Consider the following 26,339-nt stretch of genomic DNA (forward strand, 5'->3'; position numbering starts at 1 on the left):
TAAGAATTTATTGTCATTATTGTTATTAAAAGGAAATTGAATTTACACATCTTTTGGGTGCTTTGCTGTGTCACAGCCAGACTGCTGACCCCCTGGAGGCGCTGAGTCTGTGATAGCTGGGGCTAAATCTGTCTTGATTCTTTATCAGCACCGTATTTTATGTGCCCCTTTGTGATACATAGACGAAGCTTTGATGTGCATATCATCTGAAAGTCTGCTTTTTGTGCCAAGTGTTTTTATTGCAAAGCTTGTGCGCTGAAATGCCTTTTAGAAGTTGGCGCTTGGAAAAGTCTTTCTTTAAGTTATTGTCTGCAAAATCAGTGTTTACGGAAGAAGCACAGGGATTAGACAGATTTATTTTCTTCTCGTTGTGAAGACGAGCTAAAGGCTGCCATCTGAGAAGTCCCTTCAGGCTTGGAGGACACTCCAGAGATTACATTTTCCTTTTCTGCTCCTATTCTTGCCTTTTTGTGTCAACGGGAAGTCCATACCCTATTGCTTAGTCCAAACTCCATGAGTGGCTTTGGGCCAAAGAGATTCAGGGCTGGACCATTCATTCCAGCTGTGCAGTACCTAGCGCGTGCTCTGTCTCCTTCAGGGGAGGGGTTCAGCTCTCACTCCATGGCAGTGTGCTCAGTTTGTACTCTGTTATGATCAAAACTGGTCGTCTTGGCCAGTGCCTGGAAATACCTCCCAGTACTGAAACCTTCATAACCACAAGAGGTTTCTGGTGGGTTTTGCTTTTCATGTATTCATATGTGACACTTCTTTTTTGAAAGCTGAATTGAAATGGTAGGTAGTTCCAAGACGGCTTGCTGTTCTAGCAGGGGCTCAGTATTTTGATAATTGTTGAGCTCTCTTCCTTTTCTAGTTCAAACTAGATGATTTTTCCATGTGTGGTAATAGATGTTTATATAGCAGATTTTTTGGTTTAACAAAAAAGTTGCCCACACCAACTACTACCACATTTAAGCCAAATTACTATGATCTGTCATACCTTGTTTATTCTGCTGTCCTCTCCCCTGGACATGCAACTGGAGTGCTCGTCGGCTGGGTGTGGGGAAGGTAGGAAAGGACTGTCACGTTCAAAGTACAGTGTTTCCTCTTTCGCCTTTTGTTCCGACACAAGAGTTTCTAAAGCTGTTTCTCTTGTGAGCGCAATTTTTCCTCCTTTCCTCAAACATCCATTTTTGTATCATATGGCCTGGGTGAACTGCTCCCCTTTCTGATCAACTGGAGCAAAATCCAAAAACTCTTTCTTTTTATTAATCTGTGGAAAATGGGCCAAAGTAATAGGAAAGAAAAAAGATAATGACAAGTATCTGCCCAGTGGAGGCAGAGGAGACTGCAGCAGTAACACTGCCATTTGCAGCAGCCTGTCACTAATGGAGCAAACGGCAGCAGTGATAAATGCACAAGGTGTGTCGCAAAATTGTACCAGGTTGGTTTCAGCTGCCTCTGACAGCAACCTGGAAGTTCTGTCTCTTCATTTACACTTTAGCAACACCCGCAACGTCAGTGAAATGTTTTTATTCTGCTCCAAGTGCTCAGGAACCAGCCGGGAGGAAAGGCTGTGGGTGAATACACTGAGGGTGCTGGGGGAGTGGTGGGCTTTCCCGGGGCGTGAGCTCTGCCACCACCCCTGCTCTGGCTGTGCTGTGTCCATGAGTAATTTGTAGGGAGTTTCAAGTTGTTGGTAACTGTAGCTCTGAAACTCACCAAGCTGTCTCCTCTTGGCTGCTTCACATTAAACTGAAAATTTTTGCAGTGTTTAGGGGAAGGCTTGTTGTGTTTCCCCCATCTGCTCATCCCCTGCATCTCTCGGTAGACTGATGCCTTGCCGTCTGAATACTAAGTTCCAGAAAACAACACAGGAAACTTGGTGGTGCAAATACGATTTACTGATTCATTTTTTTTCCATTTCACTGACATTTGAGGTTGTTGACTTTTCCCCAAAACTCTCTGTACACAGTCCCATGGAAACACACTTGTCTCTAAGGGGGGAAGGAAAATGAAAATGAAAGGTTCACAGCTGTTTAACAGGTATCCATGCACCATTCATGGGTGCCAGGGAAAACTCCGTGCCAGGAAGGGTGGTTTTGAGGTTTGGATGGGCTGGGGTTTTTTATGTCTACATACAGGGGACTACTCTCCATCCTTGCCTGAAAGTTACAAAACTAGAGAGGTCTGGGATCAGAATCTGCAGCTGTAGAGAATTGTGTTTCACTTCTGCTCCTTAAATGTGTATTTGGACTGTGGGGTGTTTACGATGGAGAAGAGCAAGCCCACCTGCGCTGAGTGCATTTCAACAAAACAGCAGAGAAGCATTGCAGCACAAACATCGACAATTAGAGAAACACTTGTGACCCGTGATCCCTGATCCCTGCAAATCTCACCTAAAACAAACAGGAATTGTAAGGAAACTGCAATGAAGAACATTGGACGAAGTGCTGTAGTATGCACATCTAGAGGAACATTAAGGAACACAGCAGCCTCCTAGGCGTAGCGGAGGAGCACATCTGTCCCACTTCAGCATTTCTTGCAGCAATGAGATTAAATTAATGTCAGAACCACTCACATGTTTTACAATTCATTGTTTTCACTTGATGTATTGCAGTAAATAATGGTCACTGTGCTATGGTACTTTGGGCTTGCCAACCTTGTTGTTAAGGTATTGCTGTAATTTTCCATGTTAGGTTCAGCTGCTGTGATTTGTTCAGTGATCTTTGTAAACACATAGGGCCCGATTTCCTAACGTGCTGCTGAGCAATCGCAACGGCGGTTGGAGTACAGGGGACTTGCAGGTAGACAGCAGCACAGCTAAAACTATAGTTCATGAAGTTATTTTATTATGAATCCATGATGGATTTTGCAGTTTGGTGAGTAACTTTGGTGTTTGGGGAGCTTTATGTGACCCACAAAATGTATAATTGCTTATTCAAATGTGATAGCAGTGAATAGACAGGAATAGAAGCGCAGAGGGTGCCTGTGCCACGTCTGTCTCCCGCATCCCAGTATCGGTAGTGTGGAAATTCTCGCTGCGGAGCTGTCGGTTGATACCTCCCATCTGAAAACAGGCTCACTGTTTAGTTATTCAAGGTGAAAGGCTGCGCAGCTTAAATCCCTGTGAAACTTGTCCTTATGGATATAATATCGTATGGTACATGCTTCCTGGTTTCGGTGGGGCAGCTTTTATAGGAGGCTTTGCAGCTTGCAGGATATTTTTTGTTGTGGCTCTTAACACTGTGCCCCAGGCTCCACTAAATAGACAACCTCATTAAAAGAGAAATAGCGATAGTAAAGCAGTGACTTTCTCATGCCATCTAACTCACATATTTGACATGATTGCTGGACCCTCCAAGTACTTAATTGATTGACTTAATTGATTTAGTGGCACTGGAGGCTACAGCATGGAAATAAAGGGGCAAGATGAGGATAAGGGGTGAAAAAATTTATGATAGGTGCCAAGCAGCCTGAGGGAAATTAGAAATGCTACAGATCTCAGAGGCAGCTAAATCAATTCAGCGTGATGTACAGGGAGGAACCTGGGGGAAGAGGAGAAGCAGGGGATAGACTGGAGAAAAAGAGAGAAAATAATGGCTAGTGGGAGAGACCAAAGTAAAACTAAGGGGAAGAGGGTAGACAGCAGCCTTGGTGCAAGTGGGTGTTTCGGACGTCTTTAAGTTTCACACCAGGAAAAAACCTTCTAGTGTATGAAAAATATGTAATACTGACATCATGTTTAGGCTAGAAAGGACTCATGCCACATGAGATTGTCTTAGTTACCTGGTTTGAGACTTCATCTGTGCTTTCATTTAAAATCCTTAACGTTTACAACAGTGACTAAAGCCACAGGAGACCTAAAATAATTTGGAGGCTGTGTACAGTGGGGTTTTTTAACAACTGAAGCTTAAATGTTAAATTACATTCTAATCTGTGCAATATTTAATTGACTGTATTGAACCATAATACAAATTAAGTCTTCTCTATATTTGTTCTGTTGTACTGCAGCCCCCAAAAACAATTTGATACCTCACTTATGAATTGGTAAATGGCTCGTAGCAGCACTCAGCAAAGATACAGTAAAAGCATCAGATGGCATGTGGTGGAATCCATCAGCATGGGCATACGGGGGTGTCATAAACAGCCCTGAGATATGAAATAGTTATTTTATGTGCTTATGACCCACTAGAGATAGGATTAAGTCATGGTAAAACCTTGACAATATTTTTTTTAAGAAAAAAAGGTGGAGGAGAAAGAGAGACAGATCAGCTTGTGGATATTGACTGCTGAGCACTGACCAGCAGTTCTGCTGTAAGCAATTTTGTGTGGCTCTTGTTTTGTTTCAAGACTGTTTGTATCAAGTATCAGGGGGGTGGCTACATGTGAGCTGTTACAAACCGAGGGATAATGATGACATTCCTATTGGGTGGTCTCATTTTACTGGACAGATTAATCTATGTGAATGCATCAGACACAGATCTAATCAAAACTCACAAAGAGCGTGTATTTGTAGATAGCTTCAGTGGTAAGTCTGTTGGGTGGCTGGATGAGTTGGTGTTTTTTGTCGTGCTGTCCCTTCTGCTGTCCTTCACTCTAGTGCGTGTCTTGCTGTGCTGTGAAGGGCTGTGCAGGCTGCGTCCTTAAAACAAAGATTTACAGAAAGGATGCAGTTCTGATCTTGCATTTATGGTTGTAAATCTCTCCTAACTGCAACAGGAGTCTCATTTCTGGTTTGCAAGAGCAAAGAATCAGGGACTCTAAATAATATTTAGAATAAAGTATTGGAATATGTAGAAAGGGTACATTAGATTAATGGAGGGCTGTGAAAGCACAGGTTTGGAGGAATCGTTGTATCTACATTTGAGTACAGCTGTGTGTACAACATTGCATTCCATGTGTATGTTCCAACCCATGATGCCTCAAACAAATGAAAAACTCGCTAAAAACTCCATACAGTAAAATATGTGAAAGGATAATGTTGCAGTCACCTTTACTTAACTTGTACTTCTATTGATACAATATGTAAAATACCATAAGCATTAAAAATGTAATGATTTTCAAACGGTTAATGAGGGTTCCCAAATAAATTGGAGTGCCTCCATCTGCTCTCTTACATTGTGGGTGATACTTTTCCACGGTAGAATGATCTTCAAATTTAATTCCACGAGGAAGGTATCTGATCACAGTTTAATTTCGGTGCAAAACACTGGCTCGCAATCAATAAAGCAATGTCAAAGAACTTTGATTTAATAGGGGCCACATACAACGTTCCCTGTCATATGCAGAATAGAGAGATGGGAACATTTCATTTCATTGTAACAGATAGCATGCAACTTGGTTTTCTGAAAAACCTAATAAATCAATATCTCTGTATTATCTAAGGAAGTTCCCATCATTAATTTTAAACGCTTAACACGTTAGGAGAGTCTGAAGTGCACCTTCAGTTTAGCCACGTTCAACCTGAAGTCAATGTCAACACTTCCATTTCCCTACAAGCAAGCAATCTTGATCTTGGGAAGTTAGGAGCCGTTTACAGCAAAATGAAAATGAACCGTGTCCAGTCTTTTGGTTTATATGTAGTCATCTGTCTCTTGCATGCTGCCTCTCCTTTTAAATTTCAGTACGTGTTCTACGTAAGTCTCATTACTTGTCACTTGCGAGCTCTCAGCCTTTTTGCTTCTACACACACGCATCCTCCCCGATTTTGAATTTTAAAATGTTGTGTTGTGTTTTCTTTTTTTAAACTCTAAAAATAACTGGTTGTTTAGAGATTGCCTGGATACCATGCTGATTTTCAAAATGTGCTTTTCTCAAAACCAGCAGGAATCTGGACCTCAAAAGAATTCTTTGTGAGGCTTTGCCTGCTCTCAGAAATAGCATTATCCCTAGATGATATAAGAGCAGGTCAGAAGGTAGGAATTCAAACTAACTGATTGTTTTAGATAAAGTTTTCAAGGACATTATCCTAAATAGAAACGCTTAAGTATTACTTTGGTAATAAAATACTACTTAGACCGAATCGAGAAGGATTCTGGCACTCGCAAGACATGCTTATAGGAGTCTCAGATTCACGTCCTGGCTCTGGAGAGAGTTTTACTCATACATTTAAAACAAAATTGGGTCTTTTTATGATTAGAATTAACTAAAGAGGGATTTTAAATAAAATGTGAACTTTTGCATTTAGCATTGATTTCAAGTTGAATACTTAACATTTCCATTCATTTTTTTGAGGAAAGAAATTTTTGGAGTTCTTTTACTGCTTTAAGTGAAATACCATTTGCTGGCTGATGCTGAGTGTTGCAGAAATAAAGCAAGTCTGGTGCCAATTCTTGGAGAGATCGGTTATATCAGCTCTGGCTCTGCAGCCCCTGCAGATCAGTCTGTCCTCAGAGTCACCCTGTGTGCAGCTGGCTGCTGCCGCTGCTTTTCCATACCTACAAATACTGATTCTGAACCTAGGGTGCTGGGTAGGTAGTAACTAGGTAACGTGATATTTTCTATTGAATTATATCTCACCAAAAGACACTGAGAAAAACCTTCAACTGAAGCGTTTAGTTGAATTATTAAAGCAAGCCAAGTTTGGCTACGTTTTAAAAAGAAAATAGGCTTAAAGAGTTGAGTTATTAAGTGGTTTTTATACCAGGATAAATTTGCTTGTTTAATTCCACAGGTGTATTGAGATCCAGGCAAAACACTGATGAAAGAGAAATCGTACCGCTTTTTAATGGAACATTGTGATGGATATTTCTTACTCTGTTTTTTTAATAGCTACTACAGCACCACCATGCAGTTCATGAAATTTCATACATCGCAAAGGATATCACAGACCATCGAGCGTTCGGATATGTATGTGGAAAGGAGGGAAACCATAGATTTGTGGCAATAAAAACAGCCCAGGCAGTAAGTATCAAATCACTGTCATTTTCTACAGTGTAACTCAACAGAAAAGCTGTGTTCGTAAGAAGCTGTTCAAGGGGCCAGTCTTGTGGTGTTCATGGTTATGCTAGACGCGTCACAAGTGTCTGCTTAGATGTCCTTCAGCAGCAGATTAACAAAAGCAGCTAGGGAAAAAGGGAACGTATTTCAATATTTCCAACTTTTCCTTATGTATTGGTTTTTAGTTATTTGTATATATTAGTTTTACAATTAGTTATTGTTTTTCTTTCTGACTAAACTAGACTGGATACAGGTAAGTGTGGTTATAAACCTATACTCATTTAAACAGAAACTGATAGATCCCAAATAGCTACTTTGCACATAGTCTACTGTAATTCCATTGTATAAGAAACCACTAATAAATATGTCTTTACATTCATATATGTGCCTTTTATATTCATCATTGTAATTGTAATTAATTTTTAAGTATAATTAGTTCGACAGAAATTAAACTGAACCTGGACGCTAAGGTACAAATTGATTCCCTATGAAGTTCTCTCCTGTTGTGGAGGTGCTGTGACTGCTCTATCAGCAGGATGCCATAAGAGGTGTATATTTTCCCCTATAGAAGCTTGCCTTCCTGTTTTTGCTTCCATAGGCTGAACCTGTAATTCTGGACTTGCGAGACCTGTTTCAGCTCATCTACGAACTGAAACAAAGGGAAGAAATGGAAAAAAAGGCACAAAAGGACAAACAGTGTGAACAAGCGGTATACCAGGTACACGCATAGGCTTAACCTACTGCCAAGAACAGTATGGTTTGAAGTACCCCCCAGAGTTGCTCCAGAGAGGCACTGAGCATCCTCAGCATTTCTTAACAGCAAAGGGTTTGAATGGTGCTAGCTTCAAATGGACAAGTGTGAACCTAACAGCCATCGTGAGCTCAGAAGTAGGATTAAAGAGTGATGAAAGCTATCACCTGGTGTGTGATGAACATGTTTAGCGACTGGAAATGATCTGTTCATTTCCTGCGTAGTGTTTCTTCTAATTCAGAAGGAAAACTTTAATGAAGGTCAGCGTCTCATAAGTCAGGTTTTTAACAGTGACTAATACTTTAGGGAAGATTCAGTATACTTCTGAATGTGTGTATTTGAACCAAATCAAATAAGGTGCAGATTGTTAAATGTGGATGAAACTTGAATAAAGCTGCTTTGTACAGTAATGTGACTTTATCTGTATACTCAAGAAAGAAAACTATATACTTACCTGCCCATTTTGCTTATTTCTTTGCTGTCCTTTAATTTCTGAATACAGTTCTTTTATCTCTACTGTTTATGTTCTTTGCTTTTACTGCCTGTCCTCTTACTTTGCTGTAGACAATTTTGGAAGAAGATGTAGAAGATCCTGTATACCAGGTAATTTCTGAAGCTGTATGGCCTTGGAGTTTCAGAAATGGCTAGATATATGTTGCCTTCAAACACAGCCAAAACCTTTAACAAGAGGTTTGGAAATTTACTGAGCTAGGTCTTCTGAGAAACTTGTAAGATTTTTACAGAAAGTAGCATATTTAGACATTAAGCTGTAAGTAATAGCACAATATATCTGCGTAGAATAGAACAGAATATTTGTATTGGAGTATGGAAATACTAAATTTGTCGTAAATATTTCCTAATATGTGGGTTGTGAGTCCAGATTTTAAGTTTCCAAATGAGATTTGTAATCATTTTTGAATACAAACTGTAACTGAAGAGGGAGTTACTTTGGGAATAAGGAAGGTGACATCTTCTTCTGATAGCAATCAATTGACATTTTGTTTTTTACTTCTGTGGGGCCAGAATTTAATTCAGAGGATGAATATTTGGAAAACAACCACAGTGGCATTGATATTACAACACACTCCTTTGTTGACATTTGGGCTATGATTTAATAATAGATCTGAAATCTGAGTCTTGTTTCATCCAAGCAAAATGTCTGGGAGCCAAGATGATTATCAGAATTATGTCAATATATTCATGTCCAGTACCCTATTGAGCGTGAAGAAGAAAAAAATGTTATTTCATTCTTATGTTTTTGTGATGAAACAAAATATATGATAGTTTAGTTGTTTTTTTTTTCATGGAGATTTTGTGTTCTTCCACTTAGGCATGTCAGTGGGAGGCACACTGAAAGAAACTGATTCAACTATTAGTGAATATTGAACAGTGCCTAAGGTGCAGCAAGAAAGATGATAAGAATTAGGATGCCCTAGATTACTATTCACCTTTTATAATGTCAGGAGTTTTACTTTGTGCTCTTCACAATAAAGCAGGCACCTGGAAATGAAAAGTGTTGTGACAGCCTTTTGCCATGTGGCCCGTGGTGCCGGAGCACCAGGCTGTTCTCCCAGTTTGGATTTAGCTTTTTTATTCATAGGTAATAAATTCATGTGGAAATAATTGCCATTATGTAAAAGAGGCAAAATTCACGTTGACTTCAGAAAATTAATCTTGGGCCACAGGCGGTCTCCCTAGTGAGAAAGAATTAGGAAGTTGCTCTAATGATCATTAGAGGAGATTTAGGTCTGTTCGTTGCCGGTTTATGAAATACAAACCAACCTTACTCTGCGCTTGCCGACAGACCGGTTGTCCTGCTGCCAGCCTGTACTTTGAACTTGTTTCTTTAATGCCTACCTATGTTTTTACGTGGAATTCCAAATCGCCTTTTTCCCTTCTGTTTCATCTTTGACTTTTCCTCTCTGGCGGCTGGTGTAATAGTACATTGTGTTTGAGGCTGGACACGAGCCAATCCGTGAGCCTGAAACGGAAGAAAACATTTATCAGGTATAAAATCGCTAACCTCGGTGTTTTCATTGCAATGATCGCAAGCATTTAGTAAAGCACATTTCATATATAGTTCACTTTTACTAGTTTTCATTCATCACAAAAATGTCTGGCGTTTCGTTCGGGTGGCATGGCGTGAATAATCTGCCCGGTCTCAGTGTGATTTCTCTGTTATTTGCCATTTCAACTTTCACAAGGTTTATTAACTTCGTCAACTTATAGAGCCTTAAACTTTTGAGTACACCATTTAAGGTGATAAAGACTGGATTCTCTTTTTTTCCTGTTAATTTTTTTAAACTATTGATACTTATTCTAAGAAACAGATACCAAAATCTCATGGAGGGCAGACCATCCAAGCCGTTCTTAGAAAGACATTTTGATGGTACTGCTTTTCTTTCTGGCTAACCCAGGAAATAACTGTGGGAAACCTAAGAGCTCTCAATGGATATCCCCTAGACTGGGGAAGATATTTTCAGAGTGCATATGTTACGTTAGAGCCCAAGCTTGCATTCTTCACACTGACAAAAAATTGCATTGAAAGCAATATAAAATAATCTTTTGTCATTCAGTTTATCCTCAGGGGATCAGTACAGGGTTTATTAAAATATAATGTAATTCATTTTGTATCACACACTAGAGGCAAAAACGAAAGGATAGAGTAGCTGTAAGCCAAAATAGAAAGAAGCTAACTGGGAAAGGAAATGCAAGTTAAACATTAGAAAATAACAGTCTTATAGACCCCGTCACAGGGTCATTAAGATGAGATGAATTTACCCTGTCTCTGTTGATTCCCTGGCACCCCTGCCATGCACACTAGAATATGCATCTTCCTGCATCTCTAGACCAAGACATGCAAAGCTCTTGAGGTGACAGTATGCCTAAGGCTGAAAATTTTCTAACACTAGTTGTCAGTTCCATGCTAGAAACAAAAATCCCATGACGACTCCATTTAGATGAAAAAAATTCTATGGTTGGTTGTTGAACTGCAGGGCTATTAATGACATTTTAGAGAAGTACTGGTGGCAGCAAGCAGAATGGCGTCGTGGCTCCCAGTGTTCAGAGATCTTAGCAAACTTTGGTGGGTAGGGAAGAAGTAGGAACTGTGTTCTGAGGAATGGCCTAAAGAGCAGGAGAGGACTTTTTGGACAGTTTCTTTTTCTTAAAATGGAAATAGAAGATGATAAGCAAATAGTGAGGTCTCGGCTCATCTTGAGGTACTGCTTTACTGTCCTGTAGGTCACCAGAGAGTTGCTCAAGGCTTCATTTGACAGTATCTGGGTGTGATGAAGTGCTTCCTCCCACGGTGGTGCATAGAAAATACCTGTGATGAATATACTGTACTCTCGGTATATGCACTCTAGCATTGCCCTTCTCTGTATTTACTACAGGCAATAACTTGAATACAGCAAATGCTGAGATTAGGGAGCTAGGAGTCTTCTTCTGTTACCTGTTGTAATTGGCAGATGCTGAAATATTGCTGCTGCAGAATTGCCCAGAGCTGTGAGCTTCCTACTTCCCATGGACTTCATGAGCTCTTGGCCTGCTATAAATCTGGATTCCCACTGGGATCTTACATGCAGATCACCGGCAAAATTGTTTCTCTTACAAGATCTTGATGAACTCAGAACCATCTAGGCTACTATTAAAAATGAAGTTAGAAAAGGCCCTCTTTTTTTTTTTTTTCTTTTTTTCTTAATTTGGGCTGGTTTTTGCTTTTTGTTTGGTGGTTGCTTTTATTTTTGAGTTTGATGCAAATTACTCCCAGCTTCTAATTGTTACTACAAAGCCTTCCCCATACTAGGCTTTGGTAAACATGCATCTGCTCAATAACCTCATGCATCCTCGCTTCACCCTCGCTAAATCTTTCTTCTGGTGCTGCTCTGGTTTCTCAGCCAAGAGCTGGTATGCAAAGAATTCACTTCTGCCTTTGTAGGGAAGGTTCCTACCCAGTAGTTAACTGGAGAGGGAGGATATGTGCCAAAAATGACAATTTCTATTTCTTTTCAACATAGTAGAGGTCACCATTTTCTTTTCAAGGATTCTTTCTCGGTCTGTCACCTTTCTTTGATGCATTACCCCAAAGACTGTCTGTGTCTGTCTGCTCTCTTAATGTCGTCTGTCCGTGTAAGTTGCTGTAATGTGTAAGTTAGGCAAGGGCTCGATCACTGAGCACGTACCTCTCATCTAGTGTCAGATTTTTTAATAGCATCTCTTTTTCTGCCTGTTGTTCCAGTGAGGCGGGGATGGGATTTTGTTAGGTGGTTTTGCACTGCGTGTGTAGCAGCACTTGGTCTCCACAGAGCAGCAAGTTCTTCTCGGTGAGGAGCTGACAGTCTGAGATGGGGGGTTCTGGGTTGCAGTGCTTGAATTGCTGGTAAGATGCAAGTACATCAGAGCGGTTCCCAGCCTGTCACAGAGTTGTCAGCAGCAGTAGTGCGGGTACCTCTTTGCTGATACCGCTAATCAAAGGAAAAACAGGAGAAATCCCTTGCAGACTCCAAGTCGAAGTAGCAATGCAAGAAAGCATGATGATAGACGGCAAGTGAAGACAACAAGAAGACAGGCAGTATCAAGTTGGGAGAGAAAATGTCTTTTGGAAAAGTTTCTCTGTCTTGGTGTTAGAAGTTAGGAGCTTTTTTCTAGTGTAAGTATAAGCTGGAGTAAAAAAGGGGGCATCGATAGTGCAGGGAAATGCTCATTCCACAATAAGCTGTGGATAGGAGTGGGCAAATTGGGATGACTTCAGGGAGAAGCTGGAAGGAAGAAGAGAATGACTGAAGGGGAAACTTTCCAGAGAGAACAGAAAAATGCACCCGGATGATAGTTTATAAATAGCATATCTTACCACTTCTGTCCTCTTTTTATGAACACTAAGCTTTCCGGTGACTCACTGAATAGGCCATTCTTGGTTACTGCTCTTACCACTGTCACTTAAAGCTCGCTCTCTTTACAGACTGTTATATCCATGAAATTGAATTGTTCCACTGTTAACAGTTTCACATATCTAATGTGATTGGTGGCTTTAGTGGAAGTGGCCAGTACTTTGAGAAAACCAAGGCAGGCAAGACATCCTTGGGATAGGAGTAGAAGAAATCTTTTCACAAGCTTTTTCAGTTTCTGTGAGGGTTCTGCACTCACGCTCTCAACAAACTTTTGCGATGTGCACCCAGTTAAAGACGCATGGTTTCCCGTAAAGACTTTGATGTTTAAACACGGACAAGAGAATTTGAACAGTAGAGACAGGTTTTGATATATTACCCAGAATAAGAAATTACGGCACATCTCAGTGAATGAATACCATTCCTTTGGCTTCCCCTAAACCGGTCCTACTCTAGTATCAGAACTCTAAGCTATTCATTGCCTCAGAAAACAAAAAGGTGATCAGTTTGTCGTACCTGCAGTATTATTTCTCCTGTTGACTTGTGAGGTTTCATTGATGTCTGAAATGCAACCTTCTTATGCTGAATGCCCTTGTTCAGTGGAAAAGTAGCACTGATTTACTTAGAACATTCATGCCACTTTAGAGCATGTTTTTACAGTTCTTTTTGGTTGTGCCATTTACAATAAATGTTCTGCACTCCTAGGAAGGAAAAGAAATATAATCGCAAATTAGAAATATGTAAACCAGCAGTCCTTAGGCAAGCAGAGCGCCCAGTATTAGAAAGCAACTGAATTTACATGAACAGGTTATGAATGCCCAAGGTGCAAATCATGACTCAACTAAAGACTCGCCCAAAGTTTTTTAAGTGCATCGTCCCCTGTCCACACGAGACTGTTGACTTCAGCTCCCTGGCCATGTCAGACTGACAGGCTGGTAATTCCTTAGTGAAACAGCAGCATTGTAACCAAACATTGCTTAGAGCAGCCGCAGGGCCCTGTCACTGCAAGGGTACATGTTATGATTTTACTTGGCTTGGATTATTAAATGAATTGGAAGGAAAAAATCTAATGCCATAGGCCAAACATCTCTTTCCCTTAAAATGGGTAGCTCTGCTCTGGATCTCTGCTGTGGAGGAATATGACATGCTGACCTGATCATGACTTCCATATGTGTCTTCTAAACCCCAGTTAAAATGAAGAAAACAACCACTGGAGTAGGAAGGAGATCCGAGTGCACCTGACCATAATGCAACTGAAATTAACTGAGAATGCGAATCTTGTTTCTGAACACTACTGGGCTTTAGGAGTTAAAAAATTTAGATATCTGGGGTTTTTTTCTTCAATATTTTCTCTGCTAATGATACTGCTTGGATCAAAAGGGAACCATCCTTGACTTCATTAGTATTAAATGACTATTGTGTACATAAATATCAGTTGCTGATTTCTATTTTTCATCAAACCCACTTGGGTACTGACCTTTGTTCTAATTTGCTGTTGCAGGTTCCTACCAGCCAAAAGAAAGAAGGTGTTTATGATGTGCCAAAAAGTCAACCTGTAAGTGTAAGTATCTTCCCTATTTATACACAGTAAAGACGGTGTGTTTCTTAGCTCCTGTGACTTTCATTGTTGTATGTAAGATTTGGTCTGTTCCTCGTGATGTGAATTTTATCATTGACATGTTGTGGGTTGATCGGGGTTGTGCAGAGTAACCAGGACTGTAATGTCACTTATATCCATCTCATTCATTACTTAAATCTCTTTTCTGTCTTTTCTGACTCATTCTTATGCAAGTCACCATTTATAAATGTGTTAGCTGTGGTTAAGAGTCAACAGTGAGCCTTCTGCATGTTAATGCATGAATTGTTGCTGCCTGGATGACAAGGGGTTGCTCTATTACCCAACGCTGTGCAGGGCTTACCACTCTGAGCGAGCGTGGGCTGCCTCTTTGCCCCCGTGTGCTCTGTCAGAGCCATACTTTACATACTGTGCTCCTCACAGCTTGCTTTGTAGGACAGCAGGGGAGGCAAGGTCTGCATAGAGTGGAGGTTGAGAGAAGTAGCATTAGGAATAGGTATGTCAGAACATTGTCTGTGACCTCTGTGGTGATTTTCTGCAGCTATAATGTCTGTACCTCTTGGAAGACTTCCTGGCGAATACAGTGTGCTGATAGGTAAAGATTTCATAAGGAGCTTCAAAGGAAACGTTACCGAAAAATGGGAATTTCCATTAGGATTACTTTTCTGTTATTCAGAAAAAGAAAAAAAACAAAAACCAAACCAAACCAAAAAGTTACATCAAACCCCAACCTAACGTACACCATAGAAAAGCAATTATTTTTCCAATAAAACTGACTTCTGTGGTGGCTTAGGAAGATCTGTAGAGTTGCAGGGCAGAGATATGTGCAGTTGCCATTACTTTAACCAGCAGAGGGAAACTCTGAAAGGAGCTACATCAGGATTGTGTGCAACAAGACCTCACTCAACAAATTCCTGACTGGCAATTTTTTTTTTTTCTCTATGTATTGCATTGCTTTCTAGTTTTTGTGGGCTGTAATCAGCACAAGATTTCTTCGCAATATTGCTATGTATTATTTCTGTAGTGCTCTAAGCATACAAGAGGCTAAGGGTCAGTATACACTGTCAACTCAATTCTGTCCGTCCTGTGGCTTGCATGGACTACTATTTTAATAGTAGACTATTAAAAACTAGGGGTGGTATGCTGTTGTGTCCAAGTGGCGCCATTCCCTTTCTGTGTATTGGCGTTTTGAAGCGGTGAAATATTTTTCCCCAGAATGCATAAGGAATAGTAACAAGTGGTTGAGAAAAGAAGTGGAGTGACAGATGCCATAGCAGCAAGACATGCATTTGCTGAAGGGTGGGTTATACTGTTTGATGTAAATGTGTGCTATAAATAACCTCGAGAAATTGTTCAATTAAATGGGTTTTGCAGAAAATTAGTATTTCTGAGGAGTTGTGTGAGAACGGAGAAAAACAAAGGATAAGGTGGGGAATTTCAGCCTGCTGTAATTGTGGGGAAAATGCTTGTATTCAAGAGAGAGGCTCCTTTCACATGAGGATGTAGTAACTTGCACAGCTGGGGCTGAGCACAGAGACCAAGGTGTCGAATAAAAAAGATAAATGCTGGGGATGGGCTGGATGGGGACCTGAATTGCGATACTTCTGTGGTTTGCACAAACAAACAAGACTTGCCATAAATATTTCATGATAAGCCACTGGGAGGAGGGAGGCATCATCGTGTTGCCTGGGAAAATCTAGTAAAATAACTCATGTTGCATAACTAATTAAGGTATTTGCGGGCACAGAATAGCTGTCGATTTTTCACTCGTTTCTCATATGGTTCAGTGTTACAATTTTTCCGCTGTACATTTCCTGCGACTTTTTTATTATTCCTTCGGCAATGTTTCAGATTTACTCTGGGTATAGTCTGTAATTTAGGTTGTTGCAGTATGACTGGGTGTACAGTACACTTGCAATCACGTCTGCAGACACTTTGGTATTAGACTGTCCTGGTAAAGAGCATGACTGTGAGATGTAGGGCATATGGAATCTACTCTGTAATCATCAAATATATTTAAACTGTCATCTCCATGAAGCTGGTTGCAGGCCTAAATCTTTTTTATGGTATTTCATGGTTAAATTTAAAGTGATTAGACTTTTTTCTCCGAACAAGTTATATACTTTAATTTATGAATAAAAAGAGAAGAAAGAGAAGGGGAAGAAATAGGTAGCTGAGATTTTGTTTCACCTTTTTATATTAGTATGTATTAAAAGAAAAAAAAAAGTAGCAATAGCTCTTAAAATTAGCAATTTAATATTCCACTGCCCATCTGATTTATTGCTCACCCTTCCACATGTGAGACTCTGTCATTGAGACACTTGCCATAATTTTTTTTTTCAATTTATAGCTGTCATTATTATATAAACCTCTAAAATTCAATCTGAGAGCAAATAATCTAGCTCATCTACCTGGTTTAAACACGTAAGGACACATTCTTTATTAGGAGGTCTTGCTTTCAGTAATTTCATAATGGATGAATAAAGTGAAAAACTTTTTGTAGCTCATAATGGGTTTCAGGCACCATGAATTCTCTCTCCTGACAATAAATACACCACTTAATAAAAATGCAGCAAGTTTTGCTTGAGTTCAAACTGAATTGCCCACGTTCCCTGGACAGAGATCGATTTTCCGTCTTGGGATTGTTTTCCTCTGGTGCCTTCCTGGGCAAGTTACTTCCAGTCCCTGCACATAAAAGTGAGGGATACCGAAGCAGTCATCTAGGGTGGCCTCCACCCTTGACTCTCTGTCGCCAGTGGAGAAAAATAGCTGCTTCATGGGGAAATTCCTCCTGTCTGCATGAGGTGTCCTTCTCAGGTGGAAATAAATGTATGTCTGGGCATCCTTCTTTTGTCGCTGCAGAGGAATTTTAAATGACTTGCAGGTATGATAACTTCTAAATAGTTCGGCTTAGGCGGGCAGCCCTTACGGATCTGCCACAACGTAAAAACTAAAAGCCAGAATTCCTTTTTCAAAGGCAGCTTTGAAACTGGAAAGGGTAATTCATACTGGTTTTCAATAAGGTATAGCTTCCTAAGCAACCAGAGCCATTTGGGCAAATCCTTCTGTTTGTGTACGGGATCGCACTGCGGCTGGAGGGACGAAGCACCTGCCCGGTCATGCCTTGAGGAGTATTCAGCATTGCACGCGCATCGGGGTGGCCCGCGTACTCACACAGTACTGTGCCGGTCTGTGAGGCCGTTTGTCAGAAGGTGTCGAAGTACTTTATAGTGTGACTCCACATGATCTCTGATATCAAGTAATGTAAATACGGTGCAAATGAGGCGGAAGGAATGAGTCTCAGATCTCGGAATTTGAACATACCCACTGAACTCAATTACAAGTGGTGGCTGGTTGCCAAGTCACTTCTCTGACATTGGAACGAAAAGATTGCTTACTCAATATAATTCTTGTATTTCCCCATCTTCTTGCTGCACCCCTTCCCAGCAAATCCTGCTCTCCTGTAGATTTCCTCTGCCAGGTGTGCAGCACAGCTCCAAACACACACTTTTTGTGGTATCCAGTTTCCTCCCAGTATCTCTCCCTTCCTCTGTGTCAACTCACACTTCTTGTATTCATCCCTGTTTTCTCTGTGCTCCTGCCTAAGACCAATTCTCCCATTCCCCATTCACTGAGAGGAGACATCAGAGCAGACAAAGAAAGCAGGCTTACCCCAAAAGGCTTGTGTTAAGTGGTACACGCTTCACTTGGGAATTGTAGTTCTGTTTGTGAAATTAACTGTTCTAAAAAAGTGAAATGTTTCATGAGCCCGTTCTGTCATAATTTCCTGTCGTCTCCCCATTACACATCCCCCTCAACTTCTACCTGTCACAGTGTTTTTTGTAGTAAGAGTCAGACTGTAAATACCCTTCACGGAGACTGTCAGTCATGTCACAACAAAACCTTCGCTTCTCATCAAAATGTCTAAACTATCTGCTTACAATTTTATGAAGGCTTTCAAACAACTCATCTTACTGCTGTATAAAGATTCAAGACATTATAGCTGACACCTTACAATGCGGGCAGCCGTTTGGCTAGTACCAGCTACATGGAAAATGGTAAACCAGGGTGGAATGGAGAGTCATTTGGCTGCCTTCGGGGCAGGGCACGGGGGAAGCTGGGCTGGACCTGAGCCCACGCAGGTCTGGGAGCCGTAAGAGCTGCCTGATCCTTCTGTCCGGACTAGGAAGCTGCGTTTGGGAAAGCTCGGTTTGATTTCTGGCTGGGATTACAGTGCCATTTGCAGGCCTGATTTGTTCAGGTCTTGTGTCAGAGGAAGCGTGCCTGCAGTCATCTGGAAGGCACGGACAGTGCTGGGCTCCACCAGCTCACACGGAACGTCAGTCCCTGGAGAAAGGGCATACCAAAATGTCTGGCAACAAAGCAATTAGGGCAGCTTTTCAGATAGCTCTCACCATCCGCTCCAGGTGAATGCTTTCTGTGATGCTTGGTCTAGAGAAGAGACTGGCTTTTCCCCGAGTTTGCATCATTGGCATGACAGAAACAACTTGCAGATGGATGACATTGGCTTCAGCCTCCACAACCAGGCTTTCGGGATCAAATTTTCAAACACAACAAGAGAGCGAGCACACAGATCCAGTCTCTGGCCACCTGTGCTGGCGAAGCTGGCCATTTTTATGTACATTTGCTAAAAAAGACACCTGTGTTCAAATGCCCTGACTTAGTTACACTCAGTTAAACCCCATGTAGGAGGTGTAACGCTGTGGTATGACGTGGTCATTTTTAACAGGCACAGCTACCTGTTGCAAAGTTTGAAAATGTATTACTTTGTTATGATGATGTCTTGCGGCATGAGTTTCTTCAGTGTTGTGGTGGAGCTTTGCTATTTTTTAGACAGGAGTGGATATACATCGTGTCTGTCGTGTAGACCTTGCACTAACTGTTCTGGGGAGATGTTCTGCAGGGCTGGAAAGACCTCTGCCCTGCGTGCTGCTCCTCTCAGCATGCCGTTTGATTTAATACCGCTATTAACTGTGATACTGCTGCTGGCTTATAATGGAAACATTTAGCACCATGCCAAAGGTAACATCTGAGCCCTGAAGGTGAGATGTTGTTGTCACATACTTGTCTCCAACAACGAGACTTGTGCTGTAGCAGGAGGCCCTTACAGCAGCCTCTCCATGCGTCAGCCGTTCGTTTCCATCTGCTGTGCGGGTACCATCCCCTTTGCGACCTGCATCACCTGCTCGTGTTATCCTCTGGGCAGTCGTGCCAGATGTTGCTAGCTGATCTTCAGGGATGATGCTCACCTTGTGCTGTCGTGTCTTAAGATACTTGTATCTGTGGCAGGTTTTTGTCCTTCCTTTGTGGTTAGAGGGGAGCTGTTGACATCACAGTAGGGTCCTGCATCCAGTTGGGTCTGGCTGATGCAGGAGAGGCAGATCCCTCGATGCTGTGGGGCAGGTTTGATACATCGGGCAGGTAGCTGACACATCTGTTTTGTTTGGACTTTGTGTTAGGTATGTATGTTACCAATCAAGGCCTGTCATTAATTATGATTTCATTACTTCTACATTTTAGAAGGTCACTGAGATTTGTCAGGATGGTTTGTCCTTCCTTTTAGCAAGATCCATGAGCCTCATCTGCCGTTTTATACTTTTTGCTTCTGTTTATACCTGTGTGAAATGCAAGTAAAAACTCTGAATAAAAGCCTTTTCCCCTCACTCAGCATGGCATAAACAACTATGCAGCTGATAGTTTGGAGTGGATCCACAGAAAAAAAACCCACTTAAACACCTGACTTTTCACCAGCAGGCTCCTTCAGCTTCAGCTGAGGGGAGAGATCTGAGACTTTGCTCAAATCCCTGTGTATCTTTTCCAAGGAGAGGAACTAGCCACCGTCAGGCATGTTTCACAGAGATCACAGCCATCAGCATGTGGCTGCTGTACCTAGTGGGATGCTAGTTTTCTGATCAAGCGCAGTAATAACTAAATCTGCCTTTGTATTCTTTTGTTTGACTTTGTAAAATTCGTCCTTTTCTTTTTAAGCTGTTCTTTCTGGGGATATTTTGTGGCTTACTCCTTAAGAAGAAACTTAATGGCACAGGAAGCAGAAAACAGGTTCCCTGTCCCAAGTCTTCCCAGATTATAGCATCTGTAACGTAAAGTGAAGTTTGTTCATGTGTGGTACATACATGGTTTATGTAGGTCTTAGTAGCTGAGCTCAAAGTTAGAGTAGTTTCACCTCAATCTTGAAAAACTGTTCTTGCAGTGCCAGGTAGAGCAAGAACATTCAAAAAAACTGTTAACCTAATTCACAGCCTGATTTCCAACAAATCTAGCTCTCCAGAGTTAGAATTAATCCATTGTTAATGTATAGACTTTTTAAGATTATTAATCTTAAACTGGATGGTTTCTGCACATTGAAAATATTCCCATGCAAACTTCTGGTTTCAGTCCATCCATAATTTTATATCTAGCATATCACATAGCAGGTTTTAATAGTGTAGGAATACTGTTTCACAGATGAGAATAAAATGTCCTGACTTAATCGTTCTCCTATGCCATACTGATACTGTGGGCCACATCTTGAGTTCTTTTTAATCCGTAGTTGTCCTGTTAGCAGGCTTTCCATTCCTGCATTTGTAATCCATGCCCTGAATGTGATCCTAAACCCTGCACTGCCAGCGGAATGATTACATGCTATCAATGCATTGAACTTACTTTACTTCCTAGTGCAATCCTTCAGGATGTTGGGACATAGTCCCATAGAGTGGGAAAGCTGTAATCCAGCAGCAACTGCCCTCCATCAGATTTTCATCATTCTCTCTCTGTTTGTGCTGTACAAACAGCAAGAAACAAGGAAGCAGACAAAAGCTGCGGGTTTTGCCCTGGTGGCTTGGTTATCTTGTTGGATATAGGTGATGTGGGTGTTGCTATGGCAGTTTAGATTTGTACTTTTAATACAAAACTCAGGCAATACAAATAAATGATAAACATTTCTGTGGCCCCTTACAGTTATGCAGCCTGTTAGCTCATGTGTCTAGTGGCTTCATGTGTATTTACGTTCCTAAACTTACCCGGATTCCTATATATTTTCTGGGATAATATTCTATCCCTTGTGATATTCTCCAAAGTGGAGAAAAGAGAGTGTAGCTGAACTGTAGGTCTAGCTCATTGATCGGGGGGTAAAGTTCGGTTACCTATAGTGAATTTTCATCCTTTATGCAGTATGACAGATGCAGATTTTATCTGATGGCTGCTGATACATTAAGTTGACAATTGCAGGTTGTATTGTTTCACTACATTTTGATTTGCTCAGAGCCCTGCAATTCGTAGTAATTTGCTAAAACATTTATGTACACACAGTCTGCTTTCTAAGTACTGAAGACTGTAGCTTTACCTGGTCTTTATCACTGTATGCATTAAATTGTATCAGTTGCACAATTGGGTGCTTATTTCCAAATTAAAGGGAATACAGTTCTGGGGAAAGTGCTGTATGCATTTTGCATCAGTCTGGAGAGAAGCGGTTGTAATTTTTGCAGATTAGTTCAGTGCTATCCTACATTATTAAGTACAGAAGTACACAGGTCTTGGCTTTTTTACCTGCTGAAACTCAGGAGATTTCAACGTTTGGAAAATTCCATGATGATGCAGTATTCAGTAATGAAGATATAAATACCTTGTTTCTCAAGCTTGGTTATAGCTCCAGTCACCCTTCATTTTGAAAAGCATTAGATAGACCTGTATAACTGTCCCTTGCAAGTATTGCAAAATAGTAAATTTGGGGTTATTTCTAATTCCCTTCCATCGTTAAGTTTGTTCCCTGCAAGCCTCCAAAGCTGTCTCGGTCATTACATTCTGGAAGTGGAATTTTGTGGAAGTTTGGATTCTCATCATCATCTAGAAGTGGAAGTTGGGATTCTCATCATCACTTGTCCCTCCAGTCTGCAGTTACAGAAAGCCATTGCGTGCGCCATGGCTGGCTGCGCTGTGCCACCCAGGCAGTGCCATAGCCCCCTGACATTAAACAAGTTCGTCTTTCTCCATCTGAGCTGTTTGTGTGTCCTGTGCCACTGTCCTCATTCTCGTTTTCCCCAGGGAGAACGGGTGGAGCTACACACTGGGAACAAAAGGTGCATTACTTTCAGGAATAGATCTTTAGGCCAGAAATGCCACCGATGCCAGTCAGTGTGTCCGGCAATAGCTGCAAATGGAAACCTGGCTGGGGCTGACCCTGACGCTGAGCCAGCCAGCAGCTTGTCGCTGGTCCCCGATTTTCCTGCTCAGGCACCCTTCCTCATGCTGACGTGAAATTTGGTGCCAGCTGGCTTTTGCCACTATCGGCTAAAATGTTTTGCTCTTCTCTTTTGTTTCCAGTTTTCTGTTGAATGGAGAAATATGTTTCATTTTGATATCTTTGCATCGCATCAGCCACGTGTAATAAATTGCACATATTTGTAATGATACCTAAATCTAAAGCCAGGCTTACGTTTCTAGAAGACAGATGTCAGGGCCTGTTGGTCCATAGTAAATGTAAATTACAACAGCTTTTGTAGCTTCTGTTAATATTTTGAAAGCCTTAGTGTTTCGTTCAACAGCACGGTGGTATTTCTGGACTTGCAGCATTTCTTTTAAATACATGTGATGTGACCGGCGTATGCCATGGTGTACACTGTGCTCACTGAACCCACCGCGTGGGGTATGGAGGAGATGTGGAGGAGGTGACCATGTGGCTGGGACCTTTGAACCAACATCCTCTGTGCTCTGGCAGGTTTTAGTTATCTTGGATGTTGTGTTGCCTGGGAGCAGCGTGGGCCTGGCTCTAAGCTGGAGCTACTCTCTTGACTCTTGATTTATTAGTCTGTCAGAGAAAAGTGGTAATTGAATTATTTTAAATACCATTTCCTATAAGAGTAAATGCCTAAAGTACACAGGGAATTCAGAATTAAGTTCCCTTCAAATGAAGACAAAATAAACAAATGAGTAAGTGTATGTTTTGATCAGATGAAGAGATCCTTAATTTAAAGGATGCTATTGAGCAACAGTGAAGCAATTCACTCAAACACTCCTCAATAATCTATTATGTCAATTATCCTTAACCATCCCACCTCTTTAGCTGCGCAGGGTTGACTAACAGCGTTTTTAACCAGCACATCCAGCGCTTCCCAGTGAACAAGCGAATGAAACTGGACAGTTGGTGAATGTGATGAAGCTCAAGGCTACCCTGTAGTTGGGTACCTCACACCAAAGTCAGTACTTGGGTTTATTACTTTAAATAAAAATACAGAGGAGAAGAATTACCTGAAGAAGAGTGCTCCTGGCAAGTAAGACTTACCTTGTGAAACTGAAAAGAGGAACTTTAAATAGGAGGATTCCCGTGTCCCACAGGATTCTGAGCGCTGGATTTGAACCCTGCGTTGGTGACAGATGCCCAAATGCACTTATCTTGGATAAAAATCCATCAGCATAGTTTTATGGCAGCCCATGTTGCTGATGTGACCTGTACCGGCCAGGAGTCACCCTAACTGTTCACAGGAGCCTTACAACAGGAAGGTTGTGCTCAGCTATACCTGCCTAGATCTGGGTCAGTGGTAACGTCGTGACCTCTGTAACTGGGAGAGGTTCCAGCATTTGAGGATCTTTAAGATCTGCAGGAGGCTGAAGATTACAAAGGCATTGACGGTTTTTTCTTCACGCACGTATTCTTCAGTGTATTCTATTTAATTAGGAAATAATTGAGCAATTCTTTGTTATCATGCTACTTCATTAATCCAACAGTAGTTCTACAGGAAAACAATATGTCTGTTGGATGTTTTCGGTGTGTTTCAACCTACTAGACGTGGTTTGACTGATGATGGGTTTAGTCATGATTCTGACGTGCTCCTTCGTTGTAGTTCTAATTGTTTTTTAGAATGAATTGTAGTTAATTAGCAAGCTGCTTTCAGCTCATGGAGCTCACAGTAATATCAACTCTAGTTGTGTAAGGTTGTAGAAATAAGTGGAGCTTTGCTTAATTAAAATAATGATTCAAAGCATCAGAAAAAATATTTGACATAGCCAAAATATTTACATTTTCAGCTAAAATAAGAACAAAAATATTTAGTTTGACTAACTGTTTGACTTGTCATTAGACTTCCAGCGTAAAATACACGTTAGAAAAAGGAAATTGGAAATGCAGAGAGGCAGCACGGTTGGATGATCCCTCCTTTGTCTGCTGGGCCGAGTGGTACGGCACTTACCCTGATTGCAGGAAATCACGTTTAAATCCCTCTGCTGTCTTAAAAGATTTGAATAGCTAATACCCAGCTCAAAGGTTAATTACTAATTGCTGGTTATTTGCTATATTTAGTATCCTTCATACTCTTTTTTTACTTGCTGAGCTCCGTATCAGAGTACAAGTTAATTACTGTGTATTTTTTTCATGCTTTTGGAGCACCATCTTTACTTCGTTCTCTGAGATTTCAGAATCATATTTTGTGAGGCACTACTTTTGTGACCTTGTTTCCACAAGTATAGCAATATTCAGCAGGATTTCTCATGCCCTGAGTCAGTGCAGATCCCTTGCCATGGGTAAAAGCAGACCGAGCAGCAGAAGTTGAATGTTCTGTATGGTTCTGTATATAGGAGTGAAAAAAGTAAGGCGCTTCACACTCCTGTGAGTGCAAGAGGCCTGCTTTAGGCTTCCCTTTTAAAATCTGAACTTTTGCATTGCCTTAGAAAAGACGTTTTTCAGAGTTCTTGGCGATCAGAGGGAATACTGTAGTGGAGATGGAATGTTTTTGGTTATGAAAGATGCAGTTTACTTCTCTCTTGTCAATGCTTCTGTACTCTTGGTTTTTCTCCAGCTCCTGGATAGTGTTTTTCTTTAGTGAATAGTGAAAAGTGTCACGAGGAATTTTGTTAGTGGCTGGAGTGGTTTAAAAAGCTTGCTGCTGCTTTAAGAAGCCAGATTTACATATTTCATGTTTAAAAGATTTACAATATGTCTCACATGCCTATACAGAAAGATGGAGCTTTCATTACAGGTTTAATGTCGCTGTGATACAAGGATTAATACTCTTTCCTCCGCCTCGGTCTGCGTGGCTGGTCACAAGTGACTGGTGCATTCCTGGTTGACTAAGCTGTAGGAGTGTTTTTGTATTCAAGGAGATGCATTTTTGAATAATTAAAGCAAGCTTTTACATCACTCCATGGAGAAATCCAGAGACAGCAATCCTACAGAAAGATCAAGGCCTGGAGCATCTTCCCAGGCTTATGGTTGTTTTCTGGCGTGCGCCAGGGAAGGAGGAAGAGGATGGTTGGCTTTAACTGCGAAGGTTAAGCCCTTTGTATCAAAAAGCTGCCCTGGCAGAAGGCTCGAAGGGCCAAATTTTGCTCTCGGTAGCTGCATGGCAGCCCGTTGCAGGCTGTTCCGTGCTGTAGTAGACAGGGATGTTTCACCCTTAGGAGGTGTCTCCTCACCAGCGTGTGCTGCAGAGCAGGAGTTAATGGAAGATGCAGCTCCAGTGCTACACAATAATTGGGCACTTGGGGCTGGGCCGTGACATGCTGGGCAAATGTTCTCTGCGAGGTCCCACTGTAGCACAGGTGGGAATTCTAATGGTCTGTTGAACGCTGCGCACATGTTTCCCCGGTGCTGAGACATGGTTATTTCTCAGCTGGTTTCACAGAGCGATCGCGGTGCCTGGGGGCAGGATCCACCTCCCAGTGCCAGGAGCTGTATCCCTGGATGCTGGAAGATTGGGGGTTAAACAGGGGGGGCTGTCAGAACAAAAAAATTATTAACTACTGGCCAAAACTGGTCCCTCCTGAAGGTGTAAACCCTTCGGGTTTCATTTTAAGAATATTTTCAAGGTCTGTAGTGTTCTTTGAATAAAACAGATGCAGCTTTTTTCATACTTTCCGTACCTGAGGCTGGGGGAACACGCTGTCAGCTCCAAGAAGGTGCAAGACTGGGTCCTTCCCTGGTTGTGCATGATAGCATCTTCTTCCTTTAGCTCTTTGGCTTTTACCAGTCTTTTTTTTTTCTTCTTCTTCTTCATGTCTGTGATGAGATGAAGGGGGAAGGGGGAGTGTTCTAGGCTGTTTCTGAGGTTTTAAAACTGTTTTAAGATGGAATGGGTTTACTGCCTGGTAACTTGTATGAAGCTTCTCAGTCACCTAAGATTTGATTTTTGATAACTTGCTAGTGTGTTTGTTTCTTGAGAAAAGAAGTCTCCAATGC

General features: G+C 41.4%; 1 protein-coding gene across 8 annotated transcripts in view; it reads left to right on the top strand.

The window, feature by feature from the left end:
• The window catches only part of DAB1 (DAB adaptor protein 1), a 168,033-nt gene that overhangs the window by 119,306 nt on the left and 22,388 nt on the right, over positions 1 to 26,339 (top strand). For 5 of the 8 annotated variants that reach the window (XM_056356026.1, XM_056356025.1, XM_056356022.1 and 2 more), the window contains 3 exons: positions 6,772 to 6,903; positions 7,538 to 7,657; positions 14,078 to 14,137. In XM_056356026.1, the coding sequence (XP_056212001.1) occupies positions 6,772 to 6,903; positions 7,538 to 7,657; positions 14,078 to 14,137 (312 nt within the window). Of the gene's footprint in view, positions 1 to 6,771; positions 6,904 to 7,537; positions 7,658 to 8,254; positions 8,294 to 9,631; positions 9,698 to 14,077; positions 14,138 to 26,339 lie in introns of all 8 variants that reach the window. The other 3 variants (XM_056356020.1, XM_056356021.1, XM_056356023.1) reach the window with 2 other exon arrangements.

The sequence above is a fragment of the Falco biarmicus genome, chromosome 11 (assembly GCF_023638135.1).
Source record: "Falco biarmicus isolate bFalBia1 chromosome 11, bFalBia1.pri, whole genome shotgun sequence".
Classification (NCBI taxonomy): Eukaryota; Metazoa; Chordata; class Aves; order Falconiformes; family Falconidae; genus Falco; species Falco biarmicus.